Source organism: Galleria mellonella, unplaced genomic scaffold (assembly GCF_026898425.1).
Source record: "Galleria mellonella isolate WM207_F2 unplaced genomic scaffold, CSIRO_AGI_GalMel_v1 utg96, whole genome shotgun sequence".
Classification (NCBI taxonomy): Eukaryota; Metazoa; Arthropoda; class Insecta; order Lepidoptera; family Pyralidae; genus Galleria; species Galleria mellonella.
This window is the reverse complement of record NW_026442179.1, coordinates 1,247,424-1,260,002: the sequence shown is the minus strand read 5'-3', so window position 1 is coordinate 1,260,002 and position 12,579 is coordinate 1,247,424. Positions and strand designations below refer to the sequence as shown.

The 12,579-nt window shown below is 34.0% G+C and overlaps 1 protein-coding gene across 1 annotated transcript; it reads right to left on the bottom strand.

Moving 5' to 3' along the window:
- Positions 1 to 40: 40 nt before the first annotated feature.
- Positions 41 to 11,937, bottom strand: LOC113523585 (leucine--tRNA ligase, cytoplasmic). Its single transcript, XM_052902767.1, has 12 exons — positions 11,806 to 11,937; positions 8,864 to 9,073; positions 7,436 to 7,807; positions 6,870 to 7,114; positions 5,890 to 6,788; positions 5,295 to 5,553; positions 4,818 to 5,182; positions 4,122 to 4,390; positions 3,010 to 3,264; positions 1,299 to 1,508; positions 759 to 993; positions 41 to 305 (listed from the first exon to the last, which is right to left on the bottom strand). The coding sequence occupies exons 1-12, from the start codon at positions 11,806 to 11,808 to the stop codon at positions 97 to 99; spliced, it is 3,531 nt and encodes a 1,176-aa protein (XP_052758727.1). The 5' UTR covers positions 11,809 to 11,937; the 3' UTR covers positions 41 to 96.
- Positions 11,938 to 12,579: the final 642 nt, after the last annotated feature.

The following is a 12,579-nucleotide window of genomic DNA, read 5'->3' as shown; positions in this document are numbered from 1 at the left end:
GGGTTCGAATAAAATGTGAATGACAAATGAAACACGCAAGATCGGTAAAATAAATAAATAATTTATTACCATGAAGTAAAAAGTTCGTATGAAAAGTTACTTTTCATAAGTATACACTATTTGCGTGCCTATGTCTATATTCTTTCCATTATTGAGTAGCTCAACTTTGTTGGTAGCCACATCAACTTTTAATACTGTAGCATTATCCAATACTAAACATTTAGTCTCATGATCTCCAGGGACTGGGATCTTCCTAGGCCCCAGTATAGGATCTTTGTACCGCCATAATTTAAGACAATTCGCATCTGAAAATAGAAGACACTGTTGTACATTACATCTTTCATAATCAAACTTAGTTTACGTTAATATCATTATCATATTAGGCGTTAATTGTCTAATGCTGAACATAAGCCTCCCCTTTGGTAGGTTTTGCCAGTAATTGCCATGCTTGGCATGCGGATTGGCAACCGCAGTTCGTCTTTGGAGACATTTTAAGAGGGACACTGCAGTCCACCCTTCGACCATTAGGATCCCTTGGTCGCCACTTACGACATCCACGGGAAAGGAAGGGGTGGCCTATTCTACCTATTACATTATTATCGAAATTTTACAATGCCTTAATATATTTATAACTAAGGTGAATACTATTTGTACAACAAACCAATATTTTTAAATATTACTTATAGATGACACCCCTCCTCATCCTATAAATGAACTATTGCTCTTTACCGTCCATTATTAACAAACTATAGACTCACCTTTAATTGTCTTGACTTCCTTGACGATTTTCGACTTCACTTTCTCGATTGTATCTCCGTTCACCAGGTTTATGGAGACAGAGAAGAGTCCACTTTGTGGTGTAGGGTTGATCAAATTCACAGTAACGCCGGCCTCGACGCTGAAGGAGATATGTGGCTGACCGGGCGCACAATCTTCTCGCGTCTTCTCAGGCGTATCTTCACTGTCTGTATACTTCACTTCAATACTCTCCAACTGCAAAATAAAGTTTTATATTTTGTATACTATAGAAAATAGAAATTGTGTCTTTAATAGCAAACACTTAGTGTTTATATATAATTTTTTAACAAAATACACAGTTGATGTTTGTATTAACATGTCATAATCCTAATTTGTGGTCGTATGGCATAAAATACAGAAAAACTATTTTTTTTTTATATAATCCCTTTTGTATACACTTACTTATTTGGTTAGGAAAACGTTTCTATATATAGTTTATTCAGTTACACTTAATTTAGAAATAAGAATGACTTTATTCAAGTAAATTTCTGATTACTCACATCTAATGTGCTAAGTAAGTACTGCTTGTTGTCCACCAATATGGCGGCTTCATCGAACGGCAGGCCGACAGACAGAGCCTCCGCCCCCACTCGCTCCACATTCTCCCTGGTTGCTTGCACGAACGGCATCACTCGTTTCATATACTTCTTAAGTTCCGCCACCTCGCCTAACTTGCTGGAAATCGTCTTGTTGTCAGGAAGACCTGCCGGCTGTAAGACATATTCACAATGATCTTTAAACCTATATAAGTAAACACATAGGAAATTGTATATATAATGTACACATAATAATATTATCGAATAACTTCTCGTATTATGTTAAAGTTTGTATTTATGTAAATGCATAATTATTAGTTTATTTAATTGTGCCATTTTATTATTAGATAGATAGATAGATAGATAGACAATTTATTTGCATTACTTACAGCACACAAATTACAATAAAAAAAAACATACATGTAATACACAGCAAAAGAGACAAAAGAATAAAAATAAAAAAAGCACAAATAAAAAAACAAAAATACAAAAACAAAATACATAATCTAACAATCTCCTTTGTTAACATTCCTTCATGCGTGTGCCATAGTAACACAAAATGGTCACAGCTCAGTTTATTGCTTTGCCCTTAAAAGAGCAAAACACTGATATTCTGCTGTGGCCAAGAGTCAGTCGCGAAACTTTTCATTAAAAATTTACAATATTTATATATATATATACACATAAATAAACTGCATTGTATGTGTCCATTATATTTGCCTCCACTTGACATTATATTCTACATAAATAAATAAATAACAGATACCATTAGATGAGGGGTAGTCAGAGATCACTTTCTGTCACATTCAGATATTCAGGCAATAAATATTTCGGCTACGTACCTATTGGGTATTCCAATTTTTTGTTTATTAATTAAAAAGATTTTAAGTTTTTTTTTTAAAATGTGTTTACTATTAGACAATCTTATTGGGGGTGGTATATTATTCCAGCATTTCGTAGCTTGGTAGCGGAAACTTCCCTCAAACGCCACAGTTTTATGAGGACGCCCTGCTAATAAGTAGCGCGTGGGTCTTGTACTATATTTGTTGTATTAAACATTTAATTTAATTAGATTGGATTTATCCATTATACGCCCTTAATTTTGTCATCAAAGTGGTTTACTTAAATGATATGAGATGTCATCATCATCATCTTTCTCCCCTTATCCCAATTATTTAGAGTCGACGTAATGTTTCGTTACTTTTCGTTTTACGACCGACTGCCTGTGGTGTCGTAAGAGGGACTAAGGGAGGGTGTGGGATAGGCAGTAGCGTCCCTGTTTAAAAATCTACAAAGCCTAACTGTGGTTTGGGGGAAAGGGATTGTTAGTAATGGGGACTAAGAATCCCATTGCTAGCAATATACCCAACCAGGTCGACCTCTTCGCGGTTCCTCCTGGAAACTATCATGATTTATTCCAGATGACTAACTGGCCTGTTCTCATCCACATCGTTCACCATTCACTGGTGCCAGCGTATCCCGTTAGCGCAGGCGGGGTTACCATTCCATTTTCATCCAATAAAAAATACTGCGGTTGCCAATTGATCTGCCAAGCGTGGCAACTACTGGCAAAACTCTCCAAAGAGGAGGCTTATGTTTAGCAGTGGACAGTTAAAGGCTGATATAATAATAATGATAATTATATAAACTAAAAAATATAAGTAATTCTACTTACACCATTCAGTTGTTTGAGAGTAGTCAGAATAATGTGTTGCCATTTCGGATATTCCTTGGCAACCCAAATGGTGGCTTTGTTGGGCTTTCTCTCTGGTTTGGGAGTTTCTCCCTTCTTAGGCTTCTTGACAGCGCAATGATTCTTCAGATAAATTCGGAAAGAATGTGCCGCGTCCATCAGGTAGTTGCTAGCTTTGACCGCCACCTCATCCACGTCGCCCGCTACTGGCCACCTCTCGTGAAGAATGCTTCTTTTCTAAAAATAGGTTTTGATGCACATATATGCACGTATCTTAGGTAATGTTCTGTGACATTCCAACTGTTATAATTATGATGGGCGTAACACTCGAGTTACCTAGCTTATCATCATGGCAATAAAGGTAGAGTAGAGTAGGTTAAAATGATAGAAAGTTTATAGATGTGTGGAAGATGAATGTGAATGAAATAAAACTACACGACAGTAAATAAATTACAGCATAAATGTAAATTGAATAAACTTAACACGCAATTAACCGCACATATTGGGGGGAAAGGAATTGTTAGTAATGGAGACTGAGAATCCTATTGCTAGCAATATACCCAACCAGGTCGACCTCCTCGCGGTTCTCCCTGGAAACTATCATGGTTAATTCCTGATGAATTCATCATGATGGGCTGTTTTCATTCTCATCTATCACCCTTCACTGGTGCTCCGCCAGCGTATCCCGTTAGCGCAGGCGGGGTTACCATACCATTTACACCCATAAAAAAAAAACGCACATATTGCTTTTGTGTGAAAGTATTATATTTTGATAACTTGATTACAATCTAGACTGATTTTTATCAAGTATTTATTTAAATTTAATTTAAGAAAATCTAACCGTTTGTTTGCATTTCAGTTTTGGACTTTGATAATTTACTAATTCATTAAATGACTAGTAATCCACCCCGGTTTCGCATGGGTAGATAGAATTTTAAAAAATAATATATAGCCTATGTTATTCTCTAATAACGAAAGTTTTTATAAGCAAAAAAGATTTTAAATCGGTTGTTTTTTACATTTATCTACTACAAACAAATAGTCAAATCTTCCCTCTTTAAAATATTAGTACATTTAAACAAATAAAAACTTACGTTGCCGAGCAATTCCCAAACGTGTTCCGCGACGTGAGGACAGATAGGCGACATCAGTTTGGCCTGTGTCTCTATGTACCTCGTCACAAGTTCCGCGTGCATTCCAGCCTCGGAACACAGCTCTCTGTATTTATCTCTAGCTGCTTGCAACTCAAAGAAACCAGTCTTCAGAGCTTCTTTGAACAGCATTCTGTTGTAATTATCATCGGTCTGCGCTACTTTTGTATTCATCTCGCTTACGAATACCTTGTCGTGGAAATTTTGTTTGCCTATATTGTAAAAAAGTATTTTATTGGACGTATTTAGGATTATTTTTTATTGTTAGGGAGACAAACGAACAAACGGTCCGCAGATGGAAAGCAACTGCCGTCGCTCATGCACACCTGCACAACACGAAAGGAGTTGCTTGTGTGTTGCACAGCCTATCGGAGAATCAAATATTACCACTATTGACAATTGATATCCATCCATCTTTTTACATTATTATACATTTTTTATACAAATGATTAAATTCAATTCTGATTCAATCGTTGAAACATAACAAATAGAGCTATAATTGTGGACAACAGTTTTTTTATAGACTTCAAATAAGGTTCTTAATTTTCGTATATTTGATTTATTTGTTTCAACTTATAAGATATTATTTATTGAACATTTTTAAATTTAGTAAATTGATATATTATTATTTATTCTCACCTGTTCTTAAGGTAGCCTTAGTGGCGACAATCTCCTTGACCCACTCAATAAACGTGTACAGCCTTAGTATAGCTGCATCAGCCGTGCTCTCGACAAAGTTCGCATCTTCTACAGAGTCGCCAGCGTCGGCCAGCGTCAGTCGCATACCGTCTGCGCTGAATTTCTCTATTGATTCAGTCAGTGTCAAAAAATTGCCCTCGGATTTCGACATTTTGGCCGAATTCAACATAAGATGGCCGTTAGCCCTGATGCCTTTTGGCCATTTATCTTGCTCGTTCGGCCATATCGCACAGTGGTTGTAAATGTAAAACGTCAAATGGTTCTGAATAAGATCTTTACCTGACACTCGCAGATCTACTGGATACCTGAAAAATATTACAATAATAAAAATTAATACTTAATTGAAAATATTAAGTATATTTTATAAGGAATAAAATTTTTCACGTTTAGTTTTTTTTTTTTTATTATATTACTTACCAAAATTGGAACGATCTTTTCATAAGATCTAAGGATGCCTTTGCAATTTTTGTTTTCTTTGGGAATGGTGCATCTTTGAAAAATATGTAGTCCCAAACTTCACTAGTCATCTCTTCAGGCTTGATTTTAAGAGCGTTTTCTTTGTTACCTCTGAATGTATCGCCTTGGAGAAAATGAGCAATTGTATAGTATGCATTGTAGATAGTTGAATCAGACAGAGATTCTATCACCCACTGAGTATCCCAAGGTAATTTGGTTCCTGAAAATATTGAAATGAAATGAATTTATTTTGCTAGAATGCAGGTAATTTTAGATGATAGAGGTTTATATTTCCCGTGTACATTCTGCCTCTATGTCGGCGTGCAAATTTTTAACAATATAATAAATTTATATATATATTCTACATTATATTTCCTTTCCTTAGTCATACAATATATTATTATTATTTATTACATTATACCATATAAAGTAAGAAATGACAGCAATTGAAATATTAATAACTAAGTTATGCTTGAAATTTAGGGTTTCACTTAAAAGTAGCATATGCTACTTTTTTGAGTTAATAATTATATTGATATTTTTTTTAATTACATACCAAGTCCATAAGTTCTTGAGCATGCATACTCATGTAGCCACTTTAGGGTGGCCTGGAAATTCTTTCTAACCTCATCATGGTATGTATCCATTGCTGCTAAAGCCTTTTCGGCTTGACTCTTCCACTCTTCATTGCCATAGTCCAGGTACCACTGGTTACAAAGAGCTACTACACATTCGTCACCAGACCTCGATATTATAGTTTTTTCAGGTTCGTAATAAACAACAGCACTTTTCTCTTGTATCAATTTATTTTGTAAATTTTTCTTTACATCTTGAATTTTACTTCCTTTGTATTCACCAACTAACAAAACACCGTCATAAAAACCTTTCAAGTACACCATCTCTTTGGCTTGAGTTAGCTTTTCCCTGTCATTTTGACTCTGAATCTTAAGTTTGTCATACACATACACAGCAGATAGATTACCAAATTCTGGAATTTCCAATATAGGAACAGGTTTGAAAGGCATTATCATTTCCTCTGTGATACCATACTTCTCCCGAAAAGCTGGTTTCTTTTGTAAATCAACTAATGCTGCATAGTCATCAGGAGAATCGGAAGGCACACTTGTGACAATACCGGTACCTTTGTCTTCTTTTATAGTCAACATGGGCAATGCATAGATCTTGGGATAACATGTAAAGGGAGATTTTAAAGCCACTCCCAGTAAGTTTTGTCCTACAACTTCCTGCAGAATCTTAAATTCACCATCCCTTTCTGTGAAGTCTTGATAAGCCATGTTCCTGGCAGCACGTTTTGTACTTATAAATATACCATCTTTCACTGTTTCAAAGACTATGTATTTAATATCAGGATGTATCCAACAGTTGGTTTGGCCATACATTGTTTCCGGTCTCAGTGTTGCTGCAACAAAGCTAACTTTCTTGCCTTTGAAAGACCTAAAATGCAATAATAATAACAGTATTCAATTTTAATTGTATGAGTGTCTAAATAACACAGAATAATATTGAGAAACTTACTCTAAAATAGATGGATAAGGTTCTAAAACTTCCATTTTAATTAAGGTATATTCTTGTGGTCCAGCACCTTCTCCAGAACTTCTGTCATGATCCATACAAGGTTGTTTATCTAAAGGTGAAAATATAGTGTATCGTTTACCATACATAATTTTCTTACGATCTTTTAAATGATTGAATTGCCATCTAATAAATGAGTCGTAAAATGGGTTTGCGTCTGTAGTGATAAATTTTCGACGCCAGTCAACCTGTAAAACATCCATTAAAAAGATAAATACAATTTCAAGATCTCAAACACATATGTGTGAGAATGGAGTAGGCAGAAATTAAATACTCTCAAATCAGACCTTTCTTTCATATTAATTGATATATTTGTACAAATTCATTGGCATCAAGTGCTTTTGACCTTGGTCTTTTTTAAGCAAATAACATTTGTTGGCAAACTCCATTACAGTAGCGGAAAATATCAGAAAATAGGAAAAACTGTTGCTAATCTTCGAATTGAATATTTTGATGGATAATCACAGATTATATAAAGGATAAAGCAGGATTTTTATCAAATAACTCACATGAATACCCATCCTTTTAAGGTCTGCAACAGCCAGAGGCGGAAAATACTCCAGCCAGTAAGACTCATTGGCAAATTCTTTGATTTCATCTTCAGGGATTCCTAGACTTCTCATAATCTGCCATTGAAATTTTGCTGTACCCGTTTTAGCTACTGCTTTGCTCTTTTTTCCTTTACTCTTATCTTTTGGAACAATGTCTCCTTCCTCTTGTATAGACACTTCCTCTTCATCAGGAAAGACTGGAGGGTACCCATACACAGACATTTCCCTCTTTAATTTATCAGCACAAGCTTTAATAGGCATTCCAGTACAGTGGAAGCCAAATGGGAAAAGCACCATTTTTCCTTTTAACCTGTGATATCTTGATGCAAACTGAAATTCATATATTAATGACAGTTGTATCCTCTAATTGAATATTTGTAAATTAAATAATTACATAATGAGCATAACCTTACTAATATCATAAATGTGAAAGTGAATTTATTTATTTTCTCTTTGCACTTTAATGGTCTAACCCAATGTTTCCCAACGTGGGTCCCACGCCCCACAGGGGGGCAATTAAAAAATGGACTCAAAGCGATTTTAACCCTCTTGCTTCGAGCCATTTAAATGCAATGTTACAAGTAGATATTGGTGCCAAATTAAACAAAAAAAATACTGTAAATTTCGTTTAACGTTACAAAAATATCAACTGGTTGATTAGAGTCATCAAGTAAACTTTGTTGGGAAAAATTATATATGGGGGCATAAAATTTTTAGAAACGTTCAAGTGGGGCATGGCACAAAAAAGGTTGGGAAACACTGGTATAACCAATCATTGGTGATATACACATACTATAAGAGGAATACACAGATAAAAGCCAGTGTGTAAATAAATAAAAAACATTTTGTGGTTTTGATTTTTATTATTAGAATGACAAACTGGCAGTCTATCTGATGAAAAGTTGTAACTATCATCTATAGACATAGTATATTATAATAGAAAAAGAATTGTGACACCCATGGTATCCTTCATGTGTTGTTATTCTTAAAGCTTGAGGTATTCTGCCTCCATATTAATTTCATTTACTTGCCTTAGACATAAATTATTGCTATTTAAATACATAAAAGTAAACCAAGTATTAAAACCTCCCCCTCGGGGAATTTTGCCAGTAGTTACCAAGCTTGGCAGGCGAATTGGCAACCGCAGTCAGGCCTTTAGAGATATTTTAAGAGGGATACTGCTGCCCATTCCTCGCCATCCCTTAATCGCCTCTTACGACACCTAAGGGAAAGGAAGGGGTGCCTATTCTATGCTGGGACCACAGAGTCATGGAAACTATAAAGGGTACTTTTTTACAGTTAACTTTTAACCCTCAAATAGGATGAAGTTACATTTTTTTTTCAATACTATTTCTTAATAAGAATAAAATAAAATAGCTTTCTTACTTCACATTTAGAGAGTGAAAATGTGTGCCCTAGATGTAAACGTCCATTCATATAGGGGTATGGGAAAGTGCACATGAATTTTTCATGGGTTTTCCCATCAGATGGTGCTTCCATTTCAAATATTTTCTCTTGATCCCATTTCTGCTGGACTTTCTTTTCTATCTCTTGGAGATACTCGACTTTAAAAGTACCTTTTCTGTCTAGAGCGGCCTAGAATTAACATATTATCATTATAACATGTGATTTAGTTGATTATTTAGACATGGGGAGATTGAATTTGCAAAAAATGCGGAGTAGTCAAATAATTATATAACATACATAAATATCTCTCACATTTGTCTCTCTAGACAGGAGGAATAGATATCTGCCTACCGCAACATAAGGGACCATTGGGGTAGGCAAATGAAATGACAGAACACTAAATGTTTTGATTCAAACAGACCTCTTTCACTTGCTTCATATTCATCAATAATTTCATACATGGTTATGATTACTTTTAATTTGGCCTTTTTATTATATGCTCACTAAAGTGTGTATTTTTGTAGCACTTAATCACTCTTAGCTTTAGAACATCACCTATTTCTTTGATATACATCCATCTAGGGTGGCCCCTACCAACATCTTCTTTAATTGGTACTCGATAAATCTCTTGATATTGATAATTCTTCCATAATAACCACATAACAATAATTTATTATCTATATTTATATTGTTAATAGGTCCATAATTAAAAGAGATTGATTAATTTCACAAAAAATTAAGGTTTTTAGTAATTATTACTTTTTTCCTAATACTTTACTAATTTAATATAAACTATCCAAAATCTCTGTAATAATCAAAAAGATTTTGAATAATTTATAAGACAACATAATTAAGAAACCATAATAATGACAGCTAAAACATTTCACTTCTAAAATCTATACATTCTTCAGACCAATAATTGAATAACCTTTAAATTAACGCTGAATATGTTTTAATTATAGGAATAACATATTGATATGGTAAGTACTTAGAATCAGCTTTTGCATTTTTTCTTTTCATACAAATGACCCATCTGTATACCTACAATCATTAGACGTGATCAGCCATATAGTGATCGATAGTGATTTTTTTTTACGATTTGTATAAAGTAACATATTTAAAATATAATTGGCTAACCAAAAACAGTAACATATTAATATACATCATATCTTATTATTATATTCAATCAAGTAAAAATGTAATTAATAACACTACAAAAAAGGATTTTAATTATTATCTTAATATGATTAGAATAGAATAGAATAGAATAGAAATCATTTATTCAAATAAACTTACATTGAAGCACTTTTGAAAAGTCATTACATTTTTTTTAATTTACCGCTCGTTCGGAAAGCTGTCTCATCACAAGAAGAACGAGCAAGAAACTTGCGTGATGCTCTTTTAAATAATTTTATTATTATTTTACATTTTTAAGTTTAATTGTGTGAATACAAACCACCAATTAGCACTAATTCAATTAAATACTCAAAAAGAAAAAAAAATTGAATACATAACCAACTGGTTAAACAATTAATAAGAGGAAATCAGTCATAGTGATTAGAGCAGACCAGTCCCTACAAGCAGCACCCGTTCACGAGTATGACGGATGAGCCAGCCATCACTGCGCTCGACCATATTTTAGGGAGCCCAATGACCCGGCCCACCACGCCGCCACAAGTCTGGACATTTTAGTGAGCATGACTACTCAAAACACTAGACCACGTCAAAGCTACTCACAATTGCCATCTGATAGTTATAGTATTCACATTTTACATAAGAATGCATGCGGCAATTAATACAAAAAACCGCTACGCTTTCATATTTCTAAAATTAATCAATTAAATCAAGAAAGCAATGAGAAAATAAAATTATAACGTTGTATGCTAATAAACTAATTATTTACTTGATATGTTGTCATCTATGAATTCGTCTATCCTGTAATAGGCTTTCTTACATAAAAATTGTTTAATATAAGATTTGAATTGCCTCTCTGTCAGATTTAATGCAGATTCCGGCAGTTTATTATAAAATCTTATGCAATTACCATAGAATGAATTACTGATTTTGTGCAGACGGCATTTAGGTAAAATAAGCTTATTTATATTGCGTAAGTTTCTACTTGTACAGTCTTTGAGTTTTTTAAAACTCGCTAAGTTCTTCCGTGTATACATAATATTTTCATAAATGTATTGTGAAGTAACTGTGAGGATATTTGAGTCTTTAAAGCACTGACGTAATGACTCTCTTGAACCCATACCATAAATAGAACGTATGGCTCTCTTTTGTAAAACAAATATAGTATTTATATCGGCTGCTTTACCCCACAGCAGTATGCCATAAGACATTATGCTATGGAAATAACTAAAATATACAAGTTTAGCCGTCGCCACGTCTGTTAATTGCCTAATTCTTCTAATTGCATATGCAGCAGAACTGAGTCTACTGGCCAATTTTGAAATATGGGGCCCCCATTGTAATTTCGAGTCCACTGTTATACCTAAAAAAACTGTATCATTAACAAAATTTACTATTTCGTCATTAAGCAATAACTGTGTATTTATTAGTCTTACATTAGGAAGTGTAAATTTTATACACTTTGTTTTGCTGGAATTTAATAATAGGTTATTACATGTAAACCAATTTAATATTGCAGACATAGCACAATTTACATCGTCTAATTGATTACTTTGACGTCCAATTTTAAACACTAACGAAGTATCATCCGCAAACAGCACTATATCTGCAATTTTCTCTACTAATTTAAAAATAGCAATTAATTATTATTCTTAGGCACTACTATCAAGGGCTGTTACAAAACCAAATTAATAATTACAAAAGACGTACGTAAAATGGAAATTGATTTATATAGATTATAAATTAATAATTTAATTAACAATGGTAAATAAATAAATTAATCATACCATTTTCTGTCAAAGGGCAATGCAACAATTTGATTTTTCGCTCGGCATGAAAACACGTTGCAATAACTTATAAAACATACATCATCAACTTCACAAAGCAGATTAGCTTCGCAAGGACATTGACTACCGAAAACTTAATTTGCTGTCAGTGTCAATGTCAAACACATATTCTACGAACAATCTTTGTCCATATCATAGCATCATAGATTAAGTTTCAAACGGAACGAATAGGCACGAAATCGATCTTCGCACCTTAATTTCTTCATTTTGTTAAATATTGCTTTTTTTTATGCATTTTAAGTATCTTCGATTGTGTAAACAATACTATTAAATACAAAAACAAAATTAAAAGTAGTCAATACTTGATTATTAGAAAACGTGCATATTCCTATTCCCTATTTATACTGGATCCAGGATGACTAGGAACATAAGCGGGAAGAACAAATACAGTTCTTGTTGCTTACTGTTATTCCCGTGTAGTCCCGGCATAGAATAGGCCACCACTTACTTTCCCGTGAGTATCGTAAGAGGTGACTAAGGGAAGGCAAGGAATGGACAGCAGAGTCCCTCTTAAAATATCTCCAAAGCCTAACTGCAGTTGTCAATCCGCTTGCCAAGCTTGGCAACTACTGGCAAGCCTTTCCCCCTTAGGGGAAGGCTTATATTCAGCAGTGGACAGTTGAAGGCTGATATGGCGATAACGATGCCTGCTTTATGTAGAAAATGCAGTTCTAATTACTCCTTCTGGGATTTGTATGAAAACCTTAGTTATTA

Excerpts from the sequence above, each read along its gene's own strand:
- LOC113523585 (XM_052902767.1), bottom strand. Across the intron at positions 7,115-7,435 it reads TTAAAAGGATGGGTATTCAT|GTTGACTGGCGTCGAAAATT; the intron begins GTGAGTTATTTG and ends GATGTTTTACAG. Across the intron at positions 5,183-5,294 it reads AAAAGATCGTTCCAATTTTG|GTATCCAGTAGATCTGCGAG; the intron begins GTAAGTAATATA and ends AATATTTTTCAG.